The sequence below is a fragment of the Diceros bicornis genome, chromosome 23 (genome assembly GCF_020826845.1).
Source record: "Diceros bicornis minor isolate mBicDic1 chromosome 23, mDicBic1.mat.cur, whole genome shotgun sequence".
NCBI lineage: Eukaryota > Metazoa > Chordata > Mammalia > Perissodactyla > Rhinocerotidae > Diceros > Diceros bicornis.
Genome location: NC_080762.1, coordinates 37,883,639 through 37,906,010, shown reverse-complemented (window position 1 = coordinate 37,906,010; position 22,372 = coordinate 37,883,639). Strand labels below are relative to the sequence as shown.

Here is a 22,372-nt window from a genome sequence, read left to right as displayed (position 1 = left end):
TATATAAATCATATAAATATAAAAATAATATATAAATGACATACTGCATATGTCATAATTTTATTATGATTAGGAAGAAAAGTGTCAGTTCATATTTAGTTTTATGCCTGTTTAATGTTTATGAAGACCTTCCCCCATATATTATTTTACAACTACATAACATATGAACATGAATTATTTCAAAATATTACAAATAATATGATTATTTTAATTTTAAATGTTGACAATTTCACTATTGATGCAAATATTTTATTTCTTTGGTAGATTTTTCTGCTGGGGAAAATTAAAAAAACACTTGATAGTAATAAAAGTGACATAATCCATCTGTAAATAAATTATTTCCTTATCAGTTAAATATTGAATTATACACTTTTTTTATTGAGATATAATTGATGTATAACATTGTGTAAGTTTAAGGTGTATAGCGTATCGATTTGATACATTTATATTTCAATATGATTGCCATTGTAGTGTTAGCTAACACCTCTGTCACATCACATAATTATCATTACTTCTAGTGCTGGGAACAGTTAAGATTTACTCTCGTAGCAAGTTTAATGTTTATAATACAGTTTTGTTGTTTATAATCACTGTGCTGTGTATTAAATCTGCAGGTTTTACTTATACACTAGTTGCAAATGTGTGCCTTAAACAACATCTCTCCCATTTCCCCACTCCCAAGCCCCTAGTAACTACCATTCCACTCTGTTTCTTTGCGTTTGGTATTTTTTTAATAGATTCTACATATAAGAGATATCTTAAGTATTTGTCTTTCTAAGTCTGACTTATCTCACTTAGCATAATGTCCTCAAAATTCATCCATGTTGCTGCACTTTGGAGGATTTGCTTTTTCTCGTGGCTGAATAGTATTCCATTTTTCATATATATACCATAACTTATTCTTTATGCATTCACTTGTTGATAGACTCTTAGGTTGTTTCCATATCTTGGCTGCAGTGAATAATGCTGTGGTAAACACAGGAGTGCATATGTCTTTTTGATAACCTATTTTCATTTCCTTTGGATATATGTAAGTGGGATTGTGGATCATATGGTAGTTTTATTTTTAATTTTTTGAGGAATGTCTATATTGTCCTTCATAGTGGCTGAACCATTTTACAATCCCACCAACAGTGCACAAGTTTCCCTTTTCTCCACATTCTTGCCAACACTTATCTCTTGTTTTCTTGATGATAGCTACTATTACAGGTGTGAAATGATATCTCATTGTGTTTTTGATTTGCATTTCCTAATGATTAGTGATGTTGAGCACCTTTTCATGTACCTGTTGGCCATTTGAATGTCTTCTTTGGAAAAATGCCTCTTTAGTTCGTCTGCCCATTTTTTAATTGAATCGTTTGTTTTTTTTGTTACTGAGTTATGAGTTCTTTATAAATTTTGGATATTAACCCCTTATCCATAACACGATTTGCAAATAATTTGCCTCTTCGTTTTGTTAATTGTTGCTTTTGCACTGTACAAGCTTTTAAGTTTTATGTAGTGCCACTTGTTGATTTTTTCTTTTGTTATTTGTGCTTTGGGTGTCATATCCAAAAAATCATTGCCAAGATCAGTGTCAAGGATTTTCCTCTCTCTGTTTTCTTCAAGGTGGTTTATGGTTTCCGGTCTTATATTTACATCTTTGATCCATTTTGAGGTGATTTTTGTGAGTGGTGTAAGGAATAAAAATATTCTCTTTCTGCATGTGGTTATCCAGTTTTCCCAATACCATTTATTGAAGAGACTGTCCTTTCCCCATTAGATGTTCTTGGCTCCCTTGTCATATATTAGTTGACCTTATACGTGGGAGTTTTAATTCTGGGCTATCTATGGTGTTCCATTTTTTGGGGGGGAGTGGCAGCACCAGTAAAGTTTCTCTTACTGCCTCCGCTGCGACCGAATTAGAATTTTTCTTCAGTGATGTGCTGGAGGCTCCCTTTGGGAAGGTTGGACTTCTGGAACTTCTCTTTTATACATGATGCCTGCCTGTGAGAGCACTCCTTTGATTTTTGCCGCACAGCAAAGGAGTCAGAGGACTCTAGGCAGTTTGCTACCTCTGTTGGTTCTGCAGCTCATAGGGAGGTTTGTCTGTTACTTGCTGCACTGTTTGACTAGATTCCTCCTGGGTTCCTTGGAGTAGGGCTCTAGGTCCGAAAGTACCCACAAAAGTGATTTGTTTGCGTACGGATGTCTAAGTCGTTGATTAAAAAGAGGGATACGAAGGAGGAATGTTTTGCACCACCATGTTGCTAATGTTACTTCCTATTGTACTCATTAGGTGAAGAATAATTTGACTGTAAAAATACTGAACACAAAACACAATTTTAGTATGGAGTTGGCATGCTGACTCTGGCATTTTTTGAATTGAAGAAGCTGGTAAATGAAGGCTATTTAAATTGCTATATGGTTGAATGTACTTTGACTTCTGTAACATTCATATTTTTCCTTTGATATATATGGTTGCCTTTTTATTCTTAAATTGCTGTGTAAAATAATTATACTGTTTTATTGCAGAGTACAAGTTGGTTAATTTTTTGCTTTTACAATTAGAGGTGTTATGTGTATAAATCTTAACAGTTTAACCTTTTTTTTCTGGAAAAGAATGATGAAATTAAAATGAAGTATTAATGTTATGTTTAAACTCCGACTATTGTATCATGATAATGTATCAGATAGCAGAAGCCACTGATGATTTGTATTCTTTTCAAGTCTTTTAAGTAAAAGATCACATCTATCCCTTGTATTGATATCTTAGAATTCTAAAGATACCACATGGGTACCTTTTCTTTTTTTATAAAATTTTCTAAAAACATAATGGAGTATTCAGAATAATTGCCCCAAGATGTACGTATTCCAATCCACAGAATCTCTGAATATGTTATCTTACATGGCAAAAGGAATTAAGGTTGCAGATGCAATTAAGGCTGCTAATCAGTTGATCTTGAGATGGAATTATCCTGGATTATTTGGGTGGGACTAATCTATCTAATTATGCGAGTCCTTGGCATAGAAGAGGAGGGAAACGAGTGAGAGATATGTGATCTGAAAAAGACTCAGGTTTGCTGTTCTTGCCTTTGAAAATGGGCTTAGCAGTTAATGAGCCGAAAAATGTGGTGTCCTCCACAAGCTCAGAACAGTAAGGAAATAGATTCTTCCCTGGGGCGTCCAGAAAGAAATGTAGTACAGTCCAATACCTTGATCTTAGCCTAGTGAGACCCATGTCACATTCTAACCTACACAACTGTAAGATAATAAATTTGCATTGTTTTAAACCACTAAGTTTGTGATGATTCATTATGGCAACAATAGAAAACTAATACACTTAGCAAAACATAATTCACTCTATATCTTTAACATTATTTTTTCTTTCTCTCAGTTTAGCACTAAAATTATTTTCTCTTTCCCTCAGTTTAGCACTAAATATTTATTGAGTTTCCACCATGTCCAAACCTTGTGCTAGATTCTGGGGACATAAAGATAAATAAGTCAAATCCCCTAGTCTTTCCCTTGTTTTCATCTTTGATGCTTCAAAACCACTAGATGGAAATCAACATTAGAATATTTTCTGAAGGCGGAAAGTATCGGTTTTCATAAGGCCACATTTCTTATTTCTGCATCTCCTGCCTTTAAAATTAGTACATAAAAGTAGGAGAATTAGAACTTATAGTAAGATAAATTAGATTTTTGAAGTTTAAATGGACCTATTAACATTTAACAAAATGTCGTAAATTTTTCTTTTAAAATAACTGTTTGTATTAAGTTTAAATTTTTATCTATAGTCGTAGATTGGTGATAGTTTCGTATTGCTGTAGATACCTGAGACTAGTTCTACTGATTGCCAGTTGCTTTGTCTCTTGGGAGTGTGTTGTTTTTTTTCCTGTTTTTTCTGTGCCTCATAATTTTTTCTTGAAAGCATTTCATCTTTTGTAGGACCATGGAGACTGTGGTAAGTAGCTTTTATTCCTGGAAAATGGGCGTGCCTCTCTTTCTGTTAAGCTTATGGTGTGCGCATCCAGTTTTTCTAGCTTCATTCTTCATAGATGACTATCCTATCTCCATTAATTATTCCTCTACTTTTATCAAAAATCAGATGACTATATTTGTTTGTGTTTATTTCAGGACTCTATTCTGGTCTGTTGATTTATGTGTCTATCCTTCACCAATACCACCTTGTCTTGAGTACTGTAGCTTTGTAATAGGTCTTGAAGTCAGGTAGTGTGATTCCTTTGTTCTCTTTCAGAATTGGTTGGGCTATTATTCCTTTGCCTATCCATATCAGCTAGTCCATATCTTCAAATATCTTGGTGGAATTTTGGATGGGATTGCGTTGAACATATTGATCAATTTGGGGAAAGTTGACGTTTTAAAAATATTGTATTGAATTAGCAATATTGAACAATAACAGATTGAATATTCCATTCCACGAACATGATGTATCTTTCCATTTATATAGGGCTTTAAAAATTTTTTACTTTCTTTAGATTTTTGTAATTTTCAGCATACAGATCTTATATCTATTTTGTTACATTTATTTCTAAGTATTTCTTTTTTAGGGGGATGCTATTGTAAATAGTGCTGTATCTTAAATTTTTATTTTTTTGCTCCTCAGTAGTATATAGAAATACAATTTTAAAACAATGTGTTGACCTTGTATCTTGTGATTTTGATAAACTCACTTATTGACTCTGGGAGTATTTTTGTGGATTCTTTGCCTATATGGACAATCAAATGCAAATAGAGACATTTTTATGTCTTCCTTTCCAATCTGTATACCTTTATTTCTGTTTCTTGCCATATTGCACTAGCTTGGACTTCCAGTGTTACGTGGATAGGAATGGTAAGAGAGGATATCCTTGACTTGTTTCTGATCTTAGAGGAAAAGAAGTCTTTCCTCATTATTGTATTAGCTGTAAGATTTTTGTAACTGTCATTTATGAAGTCAGCGAAGTTCACTTCTGGGACTGCCCCCATGTCCTAGTGGTTAAGTTTGACACATTCCCCTTTGGTGGCCTGGGTTCAGGTCCCAGGCGCAGACCTATACCACTCGTCGGCAGCCATGCTGAGGTGGCGACCCACGTACAAAATAGAGGAAGACTGGCACAGATGTTATCTTCCTCTTTTTGCTTGAGGAAGATTGGCAATAGATGTTAGCTCAGGGCAAATCTTCCTTAGCAAAAAAAAAAAAAAAAAAAGAAATTCACTTTTGTTACTAGTGCTGAGAGTTTTATGTTGAATTTTATCAGATGCTTTTATTCTGCATCTATTAACATGATCTTTCTTTTTTCCTTTAGTTTTTTCTTTTCAAAAATTTTTTTATTGTGGTAAAATACACATAACACATAACATAAAATTTATGAATTTAACCATATTTAAGTGTACAGTTCAGTGATATTAAATACATAGATAATGTTGTGCAACCATCACCACCATCCATCTCCATAACTCTTTTAGTCTTGCAAAACTGGAACTCTACCTATCAAACACAATAACTCCTTATTCTTCCCTCCCCCCAGCCCCTGGCAACCACCATTCTACTTTCTGTCTCTATTATTTTGTCTCTAAGTACATCATATAAGTGGGATCATACAGTGTTTGTCTTTTTGTGACTAGTTTATTTCACTTAGCATAATGTATGTTCCTCTGTGTTGTAGCATATTGCAGAATTATATGCTTTTTTAAGATTGAATAATATTCTGTTGTATGTATATACCACATTTTGCTTATCCATTTATCCATTGATGGACATTTGGGTTACTTTCATGTTTTAGCTACAGTGAATAATACTGCTATGAACATGGGTATATAAATATCTCTTCTATAATTTGCTTTCAGTTCTTTTGGTTATATACTTAGAAGCGGAATTGCTGAATCATATGGTAATTTTGTTTTCAATTTTTTGAGGAACTGCCACATGTTTTCATAGTGGCTATATTGTTTTACATTCCCACCAACAGTGCACAAAGATTCTAATCTCTCCACATCTTTCCTTGCCAATGGTTGTTTTCTGTTTCTTTGTTAGTAGCTATTCTAGTGGGTGTGAGATGGTATCTCATTGTATTTCTGATTTGCATTTTCCTGATGATTAGTATATTGAGCATCTTCTCATGTGAGCATCTTTTAATGCGCTTATTGGCCATTTTTAAATTTACTTTGGAGAAATTTCTATTCAAGTCTTTGGCTTGTTTTTTAATCTGGTGGGGTTTTTTGTTGAGTTTTAGTAGTTGTCCCCATATTATGGATATTAATCTCATCAGATATGATTTGAAAAATATATTCTCCCATTTTGTGGGTTGCATTTTTTACTCTGTTGATAGTGTCTTTTGATGCACAAAATTTTTAACTTTTCTTGAAGTCTGATTTGTCTGTTCTTTCTTTCATTACCTATGCCTTTTGTGTGATGTCCAAATAATTATTGCCTAATCCAATGTCATGAAGCTTTCCCCCTCTTTTCTTCTAAGAGTTTTATGTATTCCATTTAGATCTGTGATCCATTTTGAGTAAAGTTTTGTCTATGGTGTTAGATAAGGGTCCAACTTCATTCTTTTGCATATAAATATCTAGTTTTCCCAGCACCGTTTGTTGAAAAGACTGCCCTTGCCCCATTGAATGTTCTTCCTTGTGAAAAATGATTTTATAACATTTACAGGGGTTTATTTCTGGTCTCTCTGTTCTGTTCCATTGGTCTATATGTCTTTCTTTATGCCAGTATTACACTGTGTTAATTGCTATAGCTTTGTAGTAAGTTTTGAAATCAGGAAGTGTAAGTCTTCCAGTTTTGTTGTTCTTTTTCAAGATTGTTTTGGGTCTTCAGGGTCACTTGAAATTCCATATGAATTTCAGGATGGATTTTTCTGTTTATGCAAAAAACATCATTGGGATTTTGATAGGGATTGCACTGATCCTGTAGATCACTTTGAGTAGTAATGACATTTTAACAAGGTTAATTCTTCCAATCCATGAACATGGGATATGTTTGCATTTATTTATATTGTCTTTAATGTCTTTTAACAATGTTTTGTAGTTGTCATTGTACAATCTTTCATCTCCTTGGTTAAGTTAATTCCTAAGTATTTTATTCTTTTTGATACTATTGAATTGGAATTGTTTTTGTAATTTCCTTTTCAGATTGTTTTTTGTTAGTATGTAGAAATGCAACTGATTTTTCTGTGTTGACTTTGTATCTTACTACTTTGCTGAATTCACTTATTAGTTCTAACATTTTTGTTCTGAAATCTATAGAGTTTTCTATGTATAAGATCATATCAACTGCAAACAGAGATAATTTTACTTCTTCCTTTCCAATTTGGATGCCTTTTATTTCTTTTGCTTTCCTAATTGCTCCTGCTAGAACTTCCAGTACTATGTTAAATGGAAGTGGTGAAAGCAAGCATCCTTGGCTTGTTTTTTATCTGAGAGGAAAAGCTTTCAGTCTTTCACTGTTGTATATGCTGTCTCTGTGGGTTTTTCATATATAGCTTTTCTTATGTTTTGGTAGTTTCCTTCTGTTCCTAGTTTTTTGAGTGTTTTTATCATGAAAGAGTGTTGAATCTTGTCAGATGCTTTTTCTGCATCGATTCAGATGATCATTTGTTTTTTTCCCCTTCATTCTGTTAATGTGGTTTGTTACATTGATTGATTTTCATATGTTGCACTGTGATTGCATTCCAGGAATAAATCCCACTTAATTGTGGTGTGTAATTCTTTTAATATTGTGCTGAATTTGGTTTGCTAATATCTTTTGGAGGATTTTTGCATCGATATTCATAAGAGATAGTGGTCTGTAGTTTTCTTTAGTGTCTTTGTCTGGGTTTGGTATTAAGGTAATGTTGACCTCATAGAATGAGTTAGGAAGTGTCCTCCTCTTCAATTTTTTTTTTTTGTGTGAGGAAGATTAGCCCTGGGCTAACATCTGTTGTCAATCCTCCTCTTTTTGCTGAGGAAGATTGGCCCTGGGCTAACATCCATGCCCATCTTCCTCTACTTTATATGGGACATCGCCACAGCATGGCTTGACAAGCAGTGCATTGGTTCGCACCCAGGATCCCAACTTGTGAGCCCCGGGCCACTGAAGTGGAGCATGCAAACTTAACCACTATGCTACCAGGCCGGCCCCCTCCTCTTCAGTTGTTAGGAACAGTTTGAGAAGGATTGGGTCAATTCTTCTTTAAATATGTGATAGAATTCACTGTGAAGCCATCAAGTCCAGGACTTTTCTTTGTCAAGAGATTTTTGATTACTGATTTGATTTCCTTTCTAGTTATAAATCTATTCAGATTGTTTATTTCTTCATGATTGAGTCTTGGTAGGTTTTTGGCTTCTAGGAATTTGTCCATTTTATCTAGGCTATGTAGTTTGTTGGCGTACAATTGTTCATGTATGTTAGAACTTTGATATTTATCTCAGAGCTATTGGATGTGTTTTGTGTGTTTTACCCCAATCTTTTTTTTTCATTATATTTCAGTTATGGTTATTTCTTATGACTTGCCTGAAGTTACCTGACTCTTTCCTCAGCTCTGTTGAATCTGTTTATTAGTCTGTTGAAGTCATTCTTCTTCTCTTTTAATGTTTTTTTTCATTTCTGTTTGATTCTTATAGTTTTCATCTCTCTGCTGATATTTCCCGCTAATCTTACATGTTGACTATCTTTCCCATTAGATCTTTTAACATTTTAATCATAGTAATTTTAAATTTCCTGTTTAATGATTTCAGCATCTGTTTCTTGAGTGAGTCTGGTTCTATTGATTGCTTTGTCTCTTGTCAATGTGTTATTTTTCTTGCATTTTTATGTCTTTTAGTTTTTGTTGAAAGTATGTCATTCTGTTTGGTGATAATAGTGTTTATGTCTGGAAATGAGCTTGCCTTTCTTTCTGCTAAATCTTTAGTTTCAAAGAATGCTTGAGATGTTTGAAAGAAGCACTAAGTAAGGTTCCTATATATAAAAGAAGCTATCACAAGCTTTGGAGTTAAAGGTATCCAAATTTATTTACCATTTTAGTGTTTTTTTGTTATTAAATGTTTTTTTGTGGTCACTTTTGGAGGAGGTCTTACTCTCTGTAATATATTTTCTCATTTATACTTTTTAAAACAGACTTTTAAGTTATGAACTGAACTTACCCCATTTTACAGGTGTGGAAAGTTAAGTAAAATAACTTACCTAAAGATCAACACCTATCAAATGACAGAATTGGGACTTGATTCCTCTGGTCTATCTGATTTCGTATCTTGTGTTCTTAACTGTTATCCTGTTTAGATGCATCATTGAACTTAACCAAAAAATTATTAGGTATCAGTTATATTGAAGGTCCTGTGATAAGTGTTATGGAGGGATGACATCAATATGATATGATCTACATTTATATGCTAATATTCTAAGAATGGACTTCAAAGAGTATCCCTTTTCACTAAGGGATTGGAATGGTAGAAATACACAGTAATAGATCTTACTTACGAATGATACTTGGTTGATGTATTTTAGGGAAACTTTTCTGGTTACTGTGAAGGATTCATTACCGTTGTAAATGGTCCAGCCCTCCTCAGGAGTGGGTCCATCATTGGCTTGGTTCCCAGGCCAGTACTTATTCAGAGTTCATGAGTGACACAGTCCAATAGATACTTTACAAAGATAAATTGAACTGTGGAGCATAGTATGTGGATAGAATTAGACATATGGAAGTGATAATTGATACAATAAAGAAGCTGAAACACAATAACAGGATAAGAAAGAACAAAGAACATTCTCCCTAAGCTTTAGAGGACACGTTCAGAAAGGATAGGGAGGAAGAGAAATCACTAGACAAAAATGAGTTGGTTAGGGTTTTAAAAGAATCAGAATAATCTAGCAATGCTGTGTGATAGAACTTTCTATGATAATGTAAATGTTCTATATCTGTTCTGTTCAATACAGTAGAAAATACTAGCTGCTTTAAATTAAATTTAAAGCTAGAGGACTTCCCAAGCGTTGTCAACCTGGGATTTAATCCATTGTCTTTGAGGGCAGGTTTACTTCTGCCAGTTATGTTTCCAGCAGACCAGCTTCCTTGCTCACTTACTTCTCTGCCTTCACATTGTCACTTTAGTTTGGACAGGTAATTCCTTACTCTCTTTAGTTTTTTGGTTTTAAGAAGTTTTTGTTCTCCGTATTTTATTTAGTAATTTGTTTTCATTGGAAATGTTGGTCTAATTAACCTAATCTACTATTATTAGAAACAGGCATCTTGTTTTGTTTTTAATTTCATGGACGAATACTATGCTCATAATTTTCCTGGGTTTTATGGCATCTGTCTTTTGTGTCTTTCTCCTTTACTACTTTTTCTCATGTCCTTTTTTTCCTATTCATTTTTTTTTGCAGGATTTTTTCATAGGTCCCATGTTGAGAAAATTTTTATTGTCATTCTTCTCTTCATTGATGGTGTTCTTCCTATAAGCTGGGCTAGTAGGCAGCATGAATACTTGATCAATGTCTCCAGACACTTTTCTTACCTACATTTTTCTCTCTATATGACTCCCTTCTTGGCTGGCCAGAAGCTTACCTGCAGTCCCATGTACTATAGATTCTTCTTTCTGCCTCTTGTGTTCTTGTTTCTATTCTTATTTTCGGAGTGGATAGGGGACATAGATATCTTTTTTCTATTTAATGAAAGTTCTGTTTTGGATTGCTCTGTTTGTACGTGGAATGGCTACCACAAAGTTTGTCTTACAATTTAGTTCTCTGCTAGTTTCTAACCTTGCATTTCCTGTATTTCCACATGCTTCTCTTTGGGTACCACTGTATTTCTTTCCCTGCCTTAAAGATTCTGGTGATTGATTTAGAAATTAGTACCATCTTTCTAATGGCCCCTTATTTCTTTATATGTGTAATGAGGCTTTGAATTAGTTAATTTCACATATTCTCTCTCCAGTTAGTGATTTCTTTGCAGGATTATGTTTCTAAAACTTTTTTTTGTAATTTATCAGTTCAAAAGTTAGTAGGTACTACAGGGAGAAAATGTAATTTTTTTTCAATTTCTTGAATCTTCTGTTAAAAGATATTGCTCCTCACAAAAATCTACATATGAATGTTTATAGCAGTTATTCATAATTGTCAAAAATTGGAAGCAACCAAGATGTCCTTCAATAAGTGAATGGATAAACAAACTGTGGTATATCCATAGAATGGGATAATATGCAGCAATAAAAAGAATGAGCTATCAAGCCATAAAAAGACATATATGAACCTTAAATACATATTAAGTGTAAGAAGACAGTCTGAAAAAGTTACAGTATGATTCCACCTATATGATATTACAGAAGAGGCAAGACTATAGAGATAGGAAAGAGATCAGTTATTGTCTGGGGGCTTCATGGGGAGAGGGAGGAGAGATGAATAAGTGGAACACAGAGGATTTTGAGGGCAGTAGAAGTATTCTATGATACTGTAATGGTGGGCACATGACATTATGCATTTGTCAAAAGCCATAGAACTGTACAACACTGAGTGAACCCTATTGTAAACTATGGATTTTAGTTAATAATAATGTATCAATGTTGGTTGATCAGTTGTAACAAATGTACCACACTAATGAAAGATATTAATAATAACAGAAACTGTATGTGTGACTGATGGGTGGTGGGTAGGAGGAGAGTATGTGGGAATTCTGTACTTTCTGTGCAGTTTTTCTGTAAACCTAAAACTTATTCTAGAAAGAAAAACCTATTAATTAATTAAAAGATACTGATGCCTGATAAAGAGTTCATAAATATTGACTATACAAAGTAATCAAATAACCATAGGTAGTATCTAAGTAAAGTAAGTAAAAAACGTTATGTGAGAATATCTTTCTTTTTTATTGTTAACAATTTGGTCTTTATTCTGCCTTTTTCTTTTTAGAGTACCTGCAGCCACTCCTGTTCCTGTGTTTATTTTATTTTTTTCTTTTTGGTCTTCTCTATTAGGTGTACTAGCCCTGTCTTGGTACCCACCTGATTCAAATGATGAGAATGGAGAACCTACTGATGACTTGGTACCAACTATTTTGGATAAAGCTCATAAATATAATCTGAAGGTATTTTATTTTATTTTTTTGTTGAGATATAATTGACATATAACATTATATTAGCTTCAGGTATTCACCATAATGATTCAATATATGTATATATTGTGAAATGATCATCACAGTAAGTCTAGTTAACAACCATCACCACACATAGTTACAAATTATTTTTTCTTGTAATGAGAATTTTTAAGATCTGTTTTCTTAGCAACTTTCAAATATACAATACAGTATTATTAACTATAGTCACCATGCTGTAGATTACATCCCTAGGACTTATTTATTTTGTAACTGGAAATTTTACCTTTTAACCATCTTTACCCATTTCACCTACCCACTGCCTCAGGTAACCAGAAATCTGTTCTGTGTAACTATGAGTTGTTTATTTGTTTTTAAGATTCCACATGTAAGTGAGATCATACGATATTTGTCTTGCTCTGGCAGACTTATTTCACTTAGCATAATGCCTGTAAGGTCCATTCATATTGTAGCAAATCGGATTTCCTTCTTTTTTTATGGCTTAATAATATTCCATTGTATATATGTGTATACAATTATTTTCTTTATCCATTCATCCATTAATGGACACTTAGCTTGTTTCCATTTCTTGGCTATTATAAGTAATGATGCAGTGAGCATCTTATATCTTATTGAGTTAGTGTTTTGGATTGCTTTGGATAAATACCCAGAAATGGAATTGGTGGATCATATGGTAGTTCTGTTTTTAATTTTTTTAAGAACTTCTATACTGTTTCCCATAGTGGCTGCATCAATTTATATTCTTACCAACAGTGCACAAAGGTTCCCTTTTTGTCACATCCTTGCCAACACTTATTTCTTGTCTTTTTGATAATAGCCATTCTAACAAATGTAAAATGATACCTCATTGTGGTTTTGATTTGCACCTTCTTTGATTGGAGCACCTTCTCATGTGCCTGTTGGCCATCTGGATGTCTTCTTAGGGAAAATGTCTATTCAGAACCTCTGCCCATTTTTTAATTGGATTGTTTGTTTTTTAGCTATTGAGTTGTATGAGTTCTTTAAATATTCTGGATATTAATCCCTTATCAGATACATGATTTGCAAATATTTTCTCCCATTCAGTCGGTTGCCTTTTCATTTTGTTGGTGGTGTCCTTTGCTGCGCAGAAGCTTTTTAGTTTGATGTAGTCAAACTTGTTTATTTTTGCTTTTTTTGCCTTTGCTTTTGGTGTCAAATACAAAAAATCATCACCAAGACCGATGTCGAGGAGCTTTACTGCCTCTGTTTTCTTCTAGGAATTTTATGGTTTCAGGTCTTATGTTTAAGACTTTAATCCATTTTGAGTTTATTTTGTATACTCTGTAAGATAGTGCTTTAGTTTCATTCTTTTTTGTGTGGCTGTCCAGTTTTTTCCCACACCATTTATTGAAGAGACTCTCCTTTCCCCATTGTATATTCTTGGCTCCATTGTTATAGCTTAATTGACCATATATGCATGGGTTTATTTCTGGGTTCTCTTTTCTGTTCCATTGGTCTATGTGTCTGTTTTTATGCCAGTACCATACTGTTTTGATTACTATAGCTTTGTAATATAGTTTGAAATCAGGGAACATGATGTATCCAGCTTTATTCTTCTTTCTCAAGATTACTTTGGCTATTCACAGTCTTTTGTGGTTTCATACAAATTTTAGGATTGTTTGTTCTATTTAAATTTTATTGAATCTGTTTCTGTTTCTATTTCTGTTCTACATCTAAATCTATTTCTGTTTCATTGAATCTATACATTGCTTTGGGTGGTATGGACATTTTAACAATATTGATTCTTCCAATCCATGAGCACAGAATATCGTTCCATTTATTTATGTCTTCAATTTATTTCATTAATGTCTCATAGTTTTCAGTGTATCGATCTTTCACCTCCTTGGTTAAATTTATTCCTAGGTATTTTATTATTTTTGATGCAATTGTAAATGGTATTATATCCTTAATTTCTCTTTCTGATAATTCATTATTAGTGAATAGAAGGCCACCTGATTTTTGTATATTGATTTTGTATCATGCGACTTTACTGAATTCATTTATTAGTTGTAACAGTTTTTTGATGAAGTCTTGAGAGTTTTCTATATGTCATATCATGTCGTCTGCAAAGAGAGATAGTTTTTCTTCTTCCTTTCTGTTTGGAATGCCGTTCATTTCTTTTTCTTGCATTAGTGCTCTGGTTAGGAGTTCCAATACTATGTTATATAAAAGTGTTGAGAGTGGGCATCCTTGTGTTGTTTCTGATCTTAGAGGAAAAACATTCAGCTTTTCTCTGTTGAGTATGATATAGCTAGGGGCTTGTCATATATGGCTTTTATTATGTTGACATATGTTCCCTCTATACCCACTTTGCTGAGAGTTTTTATCATAGATAGATGTTTTTCTGTATCTATTGAGATTATTGTATGATTTTTGTCCTTCATTTTGTTAATGTTGTGTGTCACATTGATTGATTTGAAGATATTAAACCATCCTTGCATCCCTGGAATAAATCCTGCTTGATCCTGATGTATGATCCTTTTAATGTGTTGTTGAATTCGGTTTGCTAATATTTTGTTGAGGATTTTTGCATCTATGTTCATCAGCAATATTGGCCTATAATTTTCTTTTCTTGTAGTGTTATTGTCTGATTTTGGTACTGGATAATGCTGACCTCATAAAATGAGTTTGAATGTAGTCTCACAGTCTATTTTTTGGAAGAGTGTGAGATGGGTTGGTATTAACTGTTCTTTAAAGGTTTGGTAGATTTCACCAATGAAGCCATATAGTCCCGGAAGTTTGTTGGGAGGTTTTTGATTACCAATTTAATCTCCTTAGTAGTAATCAGTCTGTTCAGATTTTCTAATTTTTTCATGATTCAGTCTTGGTAGAGTGTGTATTTCCAGGAATTTATCCATTTCTTCTAGGTTGTCCAATTTTTTGGCATATAAAACTGTTCATAGTAGTCTCTTATGTCCTTTGTATTTCTGTAGTATCAGTTGTTATGACTCCTCTTTCATTTCTGACATTCTTTATTTGAGTGCTCTCTCTTCTTTTCTTGGTGAGTCTAGCTAAAGTTTTGTCTATTTTGTTTATCTTTTCAAAAATCTACCACTTAGTTTCATTGATCTTTTTTATTCTGTTTTTAGTTTCTTTGTTTCCATTCTAATCTTTGTAATTTTCTTTCTTCTGCTAATGGATTTGTTTGTTTGTTTTTTTTTCTAGTTTCTTGAGGTTTAAAGTTAAGTTGTTTATTTGAGATCTTTCTTTTTTCTTAATTTAGGCGTTTATCACTATGATCTTCCCTCTTAGAACTGTTTCTGCTGCATCCCGTAGTTTTGGTGTTATATTGCCATTTTCATTTGTCTCCTATTTTTTTATTTCTCTTTTTATTATTAATTTGACTATGGGTTGTTCAGTAGCGTGTTGTTTAATCTCCACATATTTGTGAATTTTCCAGTTTTCTTCTTGTAATTGATTTCTAGTTTCATACTGCTGTGGTCCAAAAAGATGTCTGATATGATTTTAGTCATCTTTAATTTATTGACTTGTTTTGTGGCCTAACATATGATCTGTTCTGAAGAATGTTCCATGTGCTCTTTATTCTATTGCTTTTGGATGGAATTTTCTGTATATGTCTGTTAAGTGCATCTGGACTAACGTGTCGTTTAGGGCCGATGTTTCCCTATGGATTTTCTGTCTGGATGATCTATTCATTGATGTAAGTGGAGTATTAAAATCCCCTACTATTATTGTATTATTGTCTATTTCTCTCTTTAGGTTTGTTAATATTTGCTTTATATATTTAGGTGTTCCTATGTTGGGTGCATATTTACAAATATTATATCCTCTTATTGGATTGACCCCTTTATTGTTATGTAATGCCCTTCTTTGTCTCTTATTATAGCCTTTGTTTTAAAGTCTATTTTGTCTGATATAACTACCTCAGCTATTTTTTGGCATCCATTTGCATGGAATATGTTTTTTCATCCCTTAACTTTCAGACTATGTGTGTTCTTACATCTGAAGTGAGACTCTTGTAGTTAGCATATAGATTGGCCTTGATTTTTTATCCATGGAGCTTCTTTTGTCTGTTTTCTTGTAGAATTTACTCCATTTACACTTAAAGAAATTGTTGATTGGTATGGAGTTATCACCATTTTGTTAATTGTTTTATAATAACTTTATCCCCTTCTTTTGCTCTCTTCCTTTGTGATTTGTGATTTTTGGTGGTAGTGGGCTTAGGTTCCTTTCTTTTTATCTTTGTGTATCTACTATAAGTTTTTGCTTTGTTGTTACCAAGAGGCTTATGTAAAACAATTTATATTTATAATAGTCTATTTTAAGTGGATAACAAATTAAATTTGGATACATTCTGAAGCTCTACATTTTTACCTCCTCATTTTATGATTTTCTTTTTTGGGGGTTTTTTTGTGAGGAAGATTAGCCCTGAGCTAACATGCGTTGCCAATCCTCCTCTTTTAGCTGAGGAAGATTGGCCCTGGGCTAACATCCATGCCCCTCTTCCTCTACTTTATATGGGATGCCGCCACAGCATGGCTTCACAAGCAGTGTGTTGGTCCGTGCCCGGGATCCAAACCTGCGAACTCTGGGCCGCTGAAGCAGAATGCGCGAACTTAACTGCTGCGCCACCAGGCTGGCCCCATCCATATTGTTTTTGACATCACCATTTATATCTTTTTATCTTGTGTCTTCATTAACAAGTTATTGTAGTTATAGTTATTTTGACTTTGTCTTTTAAGCTTCATACTAGCTTTATAAGTGATTAATCTATAACCTTTACATTAGATTTTTTTGAATTTTACTATGTATTTACTTTACTAGTGAGAGTTATACTTCTATGTGTTTTCTTGTTACTAATTACTGTTCTCTTATTTAAGCTAAAGAAGTCCCTTTAACATTTCTTGTAAAGCTAGTCTATTGGTAATGAACTCCTCTAGCTTTTACTTTTCTGGAGAACTCTTTATATCTCCTTCAATTCTGAAGGATAACTTTGCTGAGTAGAGATTCTTGGTTGGCAGTTTTATTCTTTCAGCACTTTAATAATCATGCCACTTGCTTTTGGCCTACAATGTTTCTGCTGAAAAATCTATTGATGGTCTTATGGGGATTCCTTTTCTCTCTTGCATGTTTAAAGAATCTTTCCTTGTCTGTAACTTTTGACAGTTTATTTATAATGTATCTTGGTGTGGGTCTCTTTTGGTACATCTTATTTGGAACTCTCTGGGCTTCCTGGATCTGGATGTCTTTTTCCTTCCCCAGATTAGAGAAGTTTTTAAACGTTATTTCTTCAGATAAGTTTTCTGTCCCTTTCTCTCTTTTGTATTTCTCATTCTGGAACCCCTGTAACGTCCTCTTGATGTCCCACAAGCCCCTCACGCTATCTTCACTCTTCTTTATTCCTTTTTCTTTTTGCTGCTCTGACTGGATGAGTTCCATTGCTCTGTCTTCAAGTTCAATGTGCCTTTCTTCTGCTGCTTCTAATCTGTTGTTAAACTTGTCCTTTATATTTTTCAGTGCAGTTATTTTATTTTTCAACTCCATTATTTCTGTTTGGTACTTTCTTATATTTTATATCTGTTTATTGAAATTCTCTCTTTGTTCATGCGTTGTTCTCCTGACCTTGGTGAGTGTCTTTATTATGCTTATTTTGAAATCTTCATCAGGTAAATCACTTATCTCCGTTTCATTAAGGTCTTTTTTTTTGAGGTTTTTATCTTGTTCTTTTGTTTGGAACATATTCCTTTATTTCTTCATTTTCCATGACTATTTGTGTTGGTTTCTATGCATTAGATGAAACAACCACTTCTTCTAGTCTTGAAGGAGTTGCATTGTGCAGGAGGTAAAACTGCTTGTTTAACCCTGTCCTAGCTTTTGGTTGTCTCTCAAACCTTGTGATTGTTCAAGCAGCCTACTTTGTTCTTGGTGGTTCCCAGTGGTTGAGGGCTTCCAAAGACCTGTCAGTGTACTAAATGGGAGGATTTCAGGCTGATTGGAAGCCAGACTTTAGCAGCCAGACTTTAAGTTAGGCAAATATATCTCTTTCAGTGGAAGCCTGAGAGATGGGCATTCCTGTTTGTTTCCTCTGTACTGAGCCCTGCGAGATAGTCAGTTAAGAATTGTTTCTTCCTTTGCTCTCATCCTATTGAACCCATGAATACAAGCCCTGCTAGCCACCAGAGCCAGGCTGTCAAGGCACATTTCCTCTGGGCGGCAGCCACAAAAGCCGGCATGCCAAACGTTTTTGCACAAGCTCCTTGCTCAGAGATATGAACGATCTGGGGGTGGTTAGAGGGAATGTGCAAAGTTGGCACCCACTGTCCTCCCTGATCTCTTGCACTTGGCCCCTAAACGTGTGTTTAATTTGAAGCCTGCCCCTCAGGTCGCAGCTATGAAGATAGGCTAATAGGCCTCTTTCACAGAAAGACTGGGCGCCTCAGTCTGTTGCCTCTCTACTTTGCCCTGTGGGTGGTTGCCAATTAAGAACTCCTGCTCTGTTTGTACAGTCGTGTGGGACCTGCAAATGTAAACCACTCTCGCCACTAGAGCCAGGTGATCAAGGAGTATCCCCTGGGTGGCAGACACCAAAACTGGGGCACCAGACATGTACACAAGCTCTTTTCCAGGAGATAGCAGCCACCTGGAGTGAGGCCAAGGGAGAACACAAAGATGGTGCCCACCAGCCACCTCTGTCTTTTGAGAGTATTCAGTAAGCCTCTAGACATGTGTTAAATTAGATGTCTGCGCCTCAGGCCAAAGCTCTAAGATGAACATTTAGGTCTCTTTCAGAGAAAGACCGGGTGTTTCAGTCAGCTGCCTTTACACTGGGCCGTAGCTTGTAGCCACGGTGAGTCCTCACGGGCCCTTTAAGAACCGTTTCTCTTTGCTATAGCCTTGTGGGTCTCGTGGACACAAGCCTTGTTGGCTTTCAAAGCTAAATGTTTTGGGGGCTTATGTGTCAAGTGCAGGTCTTAAAAATTGGGGTGCCAGATTGAGGGTTCAAATCCTTCACTCCTCAGGGAGAAGCTCAGAGTTGTGGGTTCTCTCCTGATTGTGGGTCACCGTGCTGGGAGTGGAGTTTATGGTTAGATTGTATCTTAGCCTCTCCTATACATTTCAACATGGGTTTTTCTTGTTTGCCCAATGTATGGGAGTCACTCAGCTGGTTTGCCAATTTCTTTCAGAGGAAATTGTCCCATATGTAGTTGTAGATTTGATGTGTCCATGGGAAGAGGTGAGTTAAGGATCCTCTTATGTCATATCTTGAACTGGAACCTCTGAAAGTATTTTATTTTATCAAGCTACTAATGAGTTAATTCTTTTGGACATGAAGATGATAATTACAGTTTTTGGAGTAGTCATTTTAATTAAAAACTTCATGTGAAAATGACTTAGAATCTTTTTTTAATAATATTATATTTTTTCATTAAATTTCTATCATATGAGTTCCAAATCTTGTCTAGATTATAGCTTATTAAAGATCCCTTACTATTTTTCTATACATGTTTTACATTCATCTACTTGTTTATTTTAGCAGAAAAGAGGATTGAAATTCTTTTATGAATATAATATAGTAATTAGATTTACATGTCTAAATATCATAGATGTCAAAGATGTATTAAAAGTAAGTGTCATTAACTATGTGAATGTAAGTATTTATAATGTAGTTAGAAAACAAACTGCTGCTCAAAAACTTGTCAAAATCCGATTTTCATTTAAACCTTAACACATGTTCATACACACACACACACACACACACACACACACACACACTCCACACACACCTATGTACATATAAAATGCAGATGAAAGTCTGAAGACAACTGTCAGACCAAGTATATTGTACCCAGATATTAAGGTGTGGTACAAATGAGGGAAGATTTCTCACAATATAAGATTTTATTTCTTTCAGAAATTAATGAACAATGGAGAAAAATAGAACTGATTATTAAAAGGATTTAAATAGCACTACAAAGAAAAATTTTATACTGAATGCTGAGAGAAGAAGCATTGTTTTTAAAAGCCAAGGATACTTTTAAAAAATTGGTCATGTTGTAGGTAGTAGTGTTAATCTTAATAAATTTGCAAAAATTATAACCATAGAGTCTGCATTCTCTGACCACATTCGGTACAACTAAATGTTAATAATTAAGGTCAAACTAAACATTTAAAAAGTGTAAAATTGTTTAAAATTTTAATTATAACATTACAATTAAAAATAGTACTTATTTTAAAGAAAAAATCAAAAGTTAAATTTAAGGTGATATAAAAATAAATAGCACTGAGATTACTGCATTAGCAATACCAGTAGGACATGGATAATAAAATAAACTAAAAGTAGAAGGAGGAATAATAAGGATGAAGTAAATAATTAATTAAATAAAAAACCTTTAAAATCGGTAGCCTAGATAAATTAATCATTTTTCCACTTTTGGAAAGAAATACAAAATAGAAAAACTACTAGTGATATTAAAAAGAGAAAAAATAGAGAAACATAATCTCATCAAAAATTGAAAGGGAATATTCATATAGGTATAGAAGAGAGTTTAAGATTTTATATCGCCATATTTGAAATATGTAAGAAACGGGCAATTTGCTTGGAAAATACAAAAAAGTTTATTTTTTTGCAGAAAGAAGTTTAAAAAATCTAAATTGACTTGTATCCCAGAAAGACTTCTAAAAGTTTATTGAACATGTCTTCCCCCAAAGCACCAGATTTTACCTGTCATTTCTATTCAGCCTTTGAGAAACAGTTGATTCTTGTGATAGTGAAACACAGTGGAAAATTTACTCATTATCTATTGCTGCATAGCAAATTACCCTAAAACTTGGCAGTTTAAAACAACAAACCTTTATTACCTCACCCAATTTCTAAAGGTCCAGAATCTGGAAGTGGCTTAGCCTGGTGGGTGTGGTTCAGGATCTCTCAGGAGATTACAGTTAAGCTGCAGTCATCAGAAAGCTGGAGGATCCACTTCCATGCTTTGTCATGTGGTGGCTGACATGCCTCAGCTCCTTTCAGCTGTTGGAATGCGAGTTTTAGTTCTTCCCCAGTGAGCCTCTCCACAGGGCCACCTGAGTCTCCATAAGACATGGCAGCTGGCTTCCCCATAGTGAATGATCTGAGAAGGAGAGTCCAATATAGAAGCTGCAGTCTTTTTTTGACCTAATCTTGGAAGTAACTATCACTTCTGCCCTATTCTTTTGGTTTATCTACTAACAAATGAACCCTGGTACAATGTGGGAGGCAACTGCATAGGTTATAAATATCAGATGACGGGGCTCATTGGTGGCCACCTTGGAGACTGGCTAGCACAGAAAACTTGCAAATGTATTCTATAATGATAGCACAATTCTGATTCAAAAACTAAACAAGGATAGCACAAGAAGGAGATTGATAAACTGATCTCACTAATGAAAATATATGCAAAATTCCTAAAGAAAACTTACAGAAGATGTGTTTATTAGCAAGAATCTAAGAATGGTTTCAAGAGCATGAAATCTGAATTCAAATCTCCTGCTTCAATCCTGGCTCTACCACTTACTAGCTATTTTTGTAACTTGTGCCTCAGTTTCCTCATCTCTCAAATGGAAAAAGCAAGAAAATCCACCTCACAGAGTGGTTATAAGATTATGTGAGGTAAGATACATAAAGCACTTAGTGTCTGGCACAGAGTAAGCACTATATTAAGTGTTAAGTAAATAAAACTTTATTGATTATTTAAAGGAGATAAAACATGATCATCTTAATGGATACTGAAATTTTGAGGAAATAAAAACTCATTATTAATAAAACTCTTAATAACGAAAGTTCTTTAACTTGATAAAGGATATCTTGTAGTAATTTATATCATACACCGTACTTGAGAAACAGTAGTATCATGCTGATAACCAAGATCAATCAAGAACACCATCTATCATCAGTATTATTTAATATTGGTATAGAGATTCTAAACAAAGCAGTTTAACTAAAAAACATGTTCTTAGTTTAAGAAAAATGTTCTAAGAAAAAATGTTCTAAGTAAAATTATCATTCTTTGCAAATGAAAAATACCGACAAAACCCATGAAAAATGTCTAAAAACTATTAGATATAATGAGTCCAGTATAGTGACTGAAACCAAAACCATACAAGCCAATAGGATTCCTATATTACAGGGGGAAAAAAATGGAAAGAGTACATTGAAAATAGCATAGCAATAGATATACAAAGAAATCTTTGGTATTTTATTGAAGGATATGAAAGATGTGCATAAATAGAGAAACATGAATTTGATGGGAAGATGCAAAATCACAAAACATTTGTATTTTATTTTTTAATAT

General features: G+C 34.0%; 1 protein-coding gene across 1 annotated transcript in view; it reads left to right on the top strand.

Moving 5' to 3' along the window:
* Positions 1 to 22,372, top strand: part of MANEA (mannosidase endo-alpha) — a 54,105-nt gene that overhangs the window by 16,255 nt on the left and 15,478 nt on the right. The window contains exon 3 of the mRNA XM_058566613.1: positions 11,932 to 12,041. Within this exon, the coding sequence (XP_058422596.1) occupies positions 11,932 to 12,041 (110 nt within the window). The remainder of the gene's footprint in view (positions 1 to 11,931; positions 12,042 to 22,372) is intronic.